Consider the following 7123-nt stretch of genomic DNA (forward strand, 5'->3'; position numbering starts at 1 on the left):
TATGGTGCATTCTTCTTTCTCTTCTGATACTGAAGGATATAATGTACAAAACATGTACCTTATTTATACTGGGTTTAATAGTGAACACAATAACAGTTCAGGTGTTCTGTAAGTCACTGTTATTTATGTAAAATAGATAGACACAAATAATGCTGCAATTGACAGTTTTAAAATTTGCTTGGTTTGTCTGGTGAATGCCTGTCAGAATGACAGTCCATATAGACTAAGATATGATAAACTGAGGTTTATCAGACTGCAAAAATTTATGACGGAAAAATTTAGAACAATTTTAAAATAAAATATGTGTACAGTTTCATTGCACAACTGTTTAAAAACAGAGAGAGAGAGAGAGAGAGAGAGAGAGAGAGAGAAAATTTTCTGATTTTTCTGATCATGGAGACAGTGGCACTGAGTGGAAGATGGGGTATTCGGGGTTATTTTTTTAATTACTAGGGACCCAACACCAACCTCTAGGAAGTGTCTTATCTTCTTTTGGAACTGCATATCCAGTTGCATTGGTAATGCACTGTCTACTATGCATTTGAATATATTACTTTTTAATAAAACAAAACCAAAAGCCAGTGCAGTAACCTGTTTTGTCAAAGCTGTGTACCTTTAATTAGATTTGTGACATCTATACATTCTGCGTGGGTCATCTGTGAAAATAAGGCCAAGATAATGTTATAGTGATTTTAACCATGTTACCTATATCTATTAACGGACTCTAATCACAGACATTAGTCCACAGCTAGAACAGGGTACTATTTTATTGTTAAAATACCATTAGATACAATCTGCTGATCATATTTTTTTCTAGTGTTTCAAGTTGTAACTTTCATAATCTGCTTTCTTACCTGAAGATAAACTTTTTTAGTACCAGGAACACAGTCTGCAACTCTTCCAAAGATCAGCCGTCCAATCCCAGAGGTAATGCCAAGGCACATTAAAAGGATTTCTTTATTTACATCTTTGCCAAACGTTTCCTCCACGTGACTCATCTGCGGGCAAGAAAGCATTCTTGGGTCAATAGTTTATCAATTATTTTGTTCAATATTACTTATAAACATTTTTGTTTGGGAATATAGACTGAAGGCTTCTGGATTTTATCTTAATATTGTTCAAAGGAAGGTTGTATCTTGCTTTCAAGATACTTAACATACTTCTTCTAGTCCCCACAAAGAAGCTCAGTGTCTGGCAAAGAATGCAGCTAAAGTATCAGTCATCTCCGTCTAGTACACAATTACTCGTCAAAATACAAAGTTAATACTAATTAACTTCTCAGTATTTTCAAAGTGCTGTACTGACATATTTTAGAATACACAGTAGTCATTCTTTTTTTGGGAGGGGGTGCATGGGAGTACTGTCTAGTTAAGTGACTCTTTCAAGTTATACAATATGTAAACATAGAATGAGGAAATCAAAGCCACTAGGACAAAACTCATTAGCAGCTTGTAGGTTTTCTCCTATCTTTCTCTTCTGACTAGACAATTGCATTTTTACTTTGTTTTGATTATGGCCTTTAATACAAAGACAGTCTTTCACTTATCAGCTTCTTATAGTTAATGTTGGCACAGTGTACAGCATTGTTACTTCACAGCAAGTTCTACAGAATAGTTCCCAGCAAGGGACATTCTGTGTGGTCTGCATGTCCTATCTGTGTTTGTGTGGTTTTCTTTGGGTGTTCTTGTTTCCACCTACATTCTTTGACTTGCAGTAGGTAAAATTAGTGACATCTAAATTGTCTGTAGGTGAGTGTGACATGGAAGAAAGGCCTGTCAATCTACTTCTGTTTCCCCCCTTGCCTATTAAACTCTGTGCGTGTTGGTGGCCATTCACTGCATCACTATACAAGTCAGTTGTTACTTGTACATGTGAATGGAATGGAACTTAGCATCTGAACCTGGACATCTTTCTTGCTGCATTTAGTTTCTTGTCCTCATTAACAAAACAGCGACTGTGGCAGTATCTTGACATGTTCTAATCTAAGTTTTCTTGCAATGAATATAGACTGCACCATTAAAAACAGGTACACATTGTTTTGTTGTTTCACTGTATATTAGTGACAGCTATGCTTACTTTCCGATCCTCTGTCACAGCTCACTGCCATGTGGCTATAGGCTTTACCCGGTTAAATTTGTTTGCATTCAGTCTTTAAAAAATTCAGGCTTGTCCAGTGTATACATGTAGATAACCAAATAACAGTCCACACTAATTAAAGACATGATCAGAAGCAGAATTACAGACACTTGTACTGCAATGGTCCCCATTGTACATTACTTGCAAAATGCTATACGTTTTACAAAGAAAAGCATATGTGTAAGTATGTTTACATTCTTTGCAAAGGAAAGTACGGTTGTGCTTCTATCTTACCATAATTACAGATGTTCAAGTAAAGCAATGTTTCAGTATTTGAGAACTTCATGCCACACAAAAGTCCACGGAGAGCATGAATATCAGAGTCCTTCACCATACCCCAGCCTGTGGATGCTTGCTACAGTTTGAAATCTGGACACTGAGGTATAAACAAGATGACAGCTGGTGCCATCTTCAGGTCTACCTTTTCTAGGGACTAAGAAGTCTGATGTTCCTTTTATGAAGCGTGACTTTCACAATCATCCCTAGTATGAGACAAGGTCCCTGATTTAAAGAGTAGGAAAAGGACGGGGTGGGAATGATGACTGGGATAAGGGGACCTATTCCAACCTGAGGTATAAAAACAGATTGACAAGTGACAGAGAAAGGAGAAGGGGGGGGTGGGAAAGGGTACTGCAACACTGATCTCCTCAAACATCTACAAATATGGTAAGTTAGAAACACAACTGTACTATGTTCATTGTAGTCAGTGTTGCAGTATGATTTTTGGGAAGACTTTCAAAGCTTCTAGGTGGGTGGCTGGACAAGAATCTTATCTGGGACAGCAGGTTCTGCATGATAGCAGAGGTGAACCTGGCTCTTGCCCTTGAGATAGATCCAAAGTGGCAGTGCTTGGTGCTTGGTGAAGGTGTGAATATGACTATGTGGCAGCAACTAGAATGGCCTGTGTGGGCACCCCTTTCAAAAAGGCAGCAGTGGTGGCTTTGCGGCTGGTGAGGTGTGCTCTAACTCTGCCAGGAAGCTGTACTCCATGTTGAAAGTAACAGAAAATGCAATCTGCAATCCAGTCAGAAATTGTTTGTTTGCAAGCTGGATTACCCTGTTTTCTTTCTGCAAAGGCTGCAAAAATCTGGTCAGATCTGATATGGAAGCTAACCCTGTGGAGGTAAAATCTTAGTTGTCTAACCAGGTCCAGGGAGTAAAATATCCTCTCCCCCTTGTTTTGGGTGTTTAGGAAGAACACAGGGAGGTGACTGGCTTATTTTGTGGAGAGTGAAATCATCTGCAATGATTCAAGTTGGGACTGATTCAAAAATAGTACAGTTTTGTACCTACCATAAATGTAGATGTCCGATAGATATGCAACTGCAGTCATAACATATGGGTTGTCCTGCCTCAGGCAGCCCTCGGTCGGCCGGATTCCAAAGTCTGGGTCCGACGTCGGCTGATGTCGCATTTCTCTCCAACATCAGAGCGGCTGGAGTATATAAGCATCAGCCGACGCCATCTTCTTCAGTGTTTCTTGCCCCAGATGGCAGGTGCCCTCCAAGGAAGGCTGTAATCAAATTGGAAGACAAAAACAGGTTTCCAGACAAATAAATAAGCAATAAACAGATACACCATAACAGATATCCCCAGCTAAGGATAACAGGGAGAGGAGTGGACCCAAGGCATAGAGGGGAAGGAGGGAGGGAAAGCCCGACTGCAGTTGCATATCTATCGGACATCTACATTTATGGTAGGTACAAAACTGTACTATGTCCTTCAAGAATGCAACTGCAGTCATAACATATGGGTTGAATACCATAGCTTAGCTGGGGGAGGTGGAATGCTCTAAGAAAAGGATGGTGTAGCTATCAATCCCTGCAGGACTGCCGAAGCAAAGCCTGCTCTGGATCTGGAATATAAAGGGAGGTTGTAGTGTTTGGAGAATGTATGCACGGAGCTCCATGTAGCAGCTTCTAGAATGTCTTTTGTAGGCACCCCTCTTAAGAATGCTGTAGAGGTGGCTGTAGCTCTGGTGGAGTGTGGTCTGACATTGGCTGGTACACTCTTTCCATGGAAGGAATAATAGAATCTGATGCAATGTCCAATCCATTTTGAAATAGTCTGTTTGGAAATTGCTTTCCCTTGTACTCCAGGGGCGTAAGCTACAAAAAGCTGATCAGACTTCCTACTGGTCTTGGTTCTGTCCAGGTAGTAGCGAAGTTGTCTGTGAATGTCCAAGGTATGCAACAGTCTTTCCCCTTTGTTCTCAAGATTGGGAAAGAAGGTAGGCAGGTGAATTGCTTGATTTAAAGAAATCCTAGATACCACTTTTGGCAGAAAGGTAGGGTTGGTTCGTAAGGAGACCCCGTCTCTGTGAAAGGTTATGAACGGTGGTATTGCCATTAGGGCCTGCAATTCTGAAACCCTTCTTGCTGAAGTAATTGCCAACAGGAAAGCTGTCTTCCATGAGAGAAATTGTAAGTCCACAGAAGCTGCTGGCTCAAAGGGGGGTAGAGTCAGTTTTTCTAGGACAAAGTTGAGGTCCCAAGCTGGTACTGGAGCCTTTCTTGGTGGCTTTATATTCTTGATTCCCCTAAGGAATTGCCTTAACAAAGGATGTGAAAACACAGGTGGATCAGTGTTGTATCTAGCTGAGATAGCTGAAGCATGTATTTTTATGGAAGAATATGAGAGTCCATTCTTTAGCATATCTGCCAAATATTCCAGAATGAGTGGGATGCTCAGTAATGATGCATCATGACCCTTGCTGGTATTCCAAATGCTGAATCTCTTCCATTTCGCTGAGTAAACCTTTCTGGTGGATGGTCTTCGGGCTTCTGTTAGTATCCGCTGAACTTCCTTGTAGAGATAGATTGAGGTTATTCATGGGATCTCCCAAGCTGTTAGCTGCAGCGTCTGAATGTTGGGATGTACTGTCTTGAAGTTGTGTTGAGTCAAAAGTTGGGGCCATTGGGGAAGGGCCCACTTTTTGTTGTGACATATGCTCCGTAGTAGTGGATACCAGTGTTGTCTTGGCCAGTCTGGAGCTATTAGGATCCCCTTGGGCTTCTCTGCTTTGATCTTTAGTAATACTGTGGTCATCAATGGCAGAGGTGGGAATGCATAGATTTTTAGGAAGTTCCAGTTGAATGAGAAAGCATCTATTTTCCATGCTTGTGGATGATATGTCCTTGAACAGAACTTTTGTAGATGATGATTGAGGTGGGAGGCAAATAGGTCTACTTCTGGCCTGCCCCATGTCGAGGTGAGTCGTATGAATATTTCTGGATGTAACCTCCACTCATGGGGGTCTAGGAAATTCCTGCTTAGGCTGTCCGCCAGCACATTGTCTTTGCCTGGAACAAACTGGGATTGCAGCTGTATGTTTAGGCTCAGTGATTTTTCCCAAAGATTCATTGTCAGTCTGCAAAGGGGGTAAGAATGGGTGCCCCCCTGCTTGTTTATGTACCACATCACAATGGTGTTGTCTGTCTGTATTAGCAGGTGGCCTTGCTGAAGTTGTTGCCGAAAGGCCTCGATGGCATGCAGTACTGCCAGCATTTCTTTTTGGTTGATATGCAGATGTGTTTCCTTTGGAGACCATTGTCCTTGAATACATCTGCCCTCCATGTGCGCCCCCCATCCAAGGTCTGAGGCGTCTGTGGTCATGGTCTGTGTTATCTGAGGCTTTTTGAATGACATACCTGTGTTTGCCTGGCTTACCGAGGCCCACCATAGAAATTCCTTTTGTAGGCATGGAATGAGCGGTATGGTTGTCTCTAGGTTGTTGCTGTGTTGAGACCATAAGCTTTTTAGGTACCATTGAAGTTTTCTCATGTGTAGTCTTGCTAATGGAACCAGGAGAATGCAGGATGCCATGTAACCCAGGGCCTGTAGGAATCTCCTTGCAGTCATCTGGGTGAGCTTTGCCAAACCTTTGAAGTAATGAGTTAACTTCTTTTGCTTGTCTTCTGTCAGGTAAGCCATTTGAGAGGCTGTGTCTAGATTGGCTCCTAAGAAGGTTATTTGCTGGGATGGCTGTAGTCTTGACTTTTGGAAGTTGACTGTGTATCCCAGAGCCTGCAGCAATTGTATGACATAATTCAAGTTTTTTGTCAAAATCAGTTTGTCGTCCGCTTGTATGAGGCAGTCGTCTAGGTATGGGTAAATTTGGATCCCCTGGAGCCTGCAATGAACAATTACTGAAGCCAGGCATTTCGTGAATACTCTGGGCGCAGTAGATAAGCCAAATGGCAATGCTGAGAATTGATAATGCTCTGGCCCTGCAAGAAATCTGAGGTATCTTCTGCAGCTGTGTCTGATAGGGACATGCAGGTATGCCTCCTTGAGGTCCAGAGTAATCGGCCAAGACCTCTTGCCCAGCATGGGAAGGAGTTGCTGTAGAGTCAGCATTTTGAACTTTGGTACTATGAGGAAAGTGTTTAATGCAGACAAATCCAATATTGGTCTCCATTGAGTTTCTTTTCTTGGAACAAGGAACAGTCTTGAATAAAACCCCTGGCCTTGTTCTTGTTGTGGAACTTTTTCTATTGCTTTGATGTGAGCAAGCAGAGAAATTTGCTTGATAGCCTCTGCTCTCTGGTTTTGTGGTAGGTTTGGCATGCCTTGTTTTCTTGGCAAGGTATGAAAGTGGAACCTGTAACCTTGGTCTATAATGTCCAAAATCCATTTGTCCTTTGTCAGTCTGTGCCAGTTGTCTGAAAACAGAGATATTTTTCCGCCCAAAGGAGCTTCTGTTTGCTCCTTGGTCAGCGGAAGTAGAGGAAAGTCATTGAGATTGTCCCTGTGGGGCAGGAGAACCCCCTGTGCCACTTCTTTGGTTTGCTGGTTGCCATTGTCGTCCCCTGTAGGAACCTCTGTATTGTCCTCTTCCTTGGCCACGCCTGCTTTTGCCCCTTTGAAATCTTTCAGGATTAGGAAAGAACCAGTTTTTAGAAGGCCAATTCCTGCTGAATCTGGGTGGCTGAACCTGGAGGAAATCTTTGTTTGTCTGAACTGACTTGTCTTTTTCCTCAATGGA

The 7123-nt window shown here is 42.1% G+C and overlaps 1 protein-coding gene across 1 annotated transcript in view; it reads right to left on the reverse strand.

Moving 5' to 3' along the window:
* The window catches only part of SLC16A10 (solute carrier family 16 member 10), a 758083-nt gene that overhangs the window by 61694 nt on the left and 689266 nt on the right, over positions 1-7123 (reverse strand). The window contains exon 5 of the mRNA XM_044062731.1: positions 855-998. Coding sequence (XP_043918666.1) covers positions 855-998 — 144 coding nt within the window. The remainder of the gene's footprint in view (positions 1-854; positions 999-7123) is intronic.

The sequence above is a fragment of the Protopterus annectens genome, chromosome 2.part1 (assembly GCF_019279795.1).
Source record: "Protopterus annectens isolate FY-2018-M chromosome 2.part1, PAN1.0, whole genome shotgun sequence".
NCBI classification, from domain to species: Eukaryota; Metazoa; Chordata; order Ceratodontiformes; family Protopteridae; genus Protopterus; species Protopterus annectens.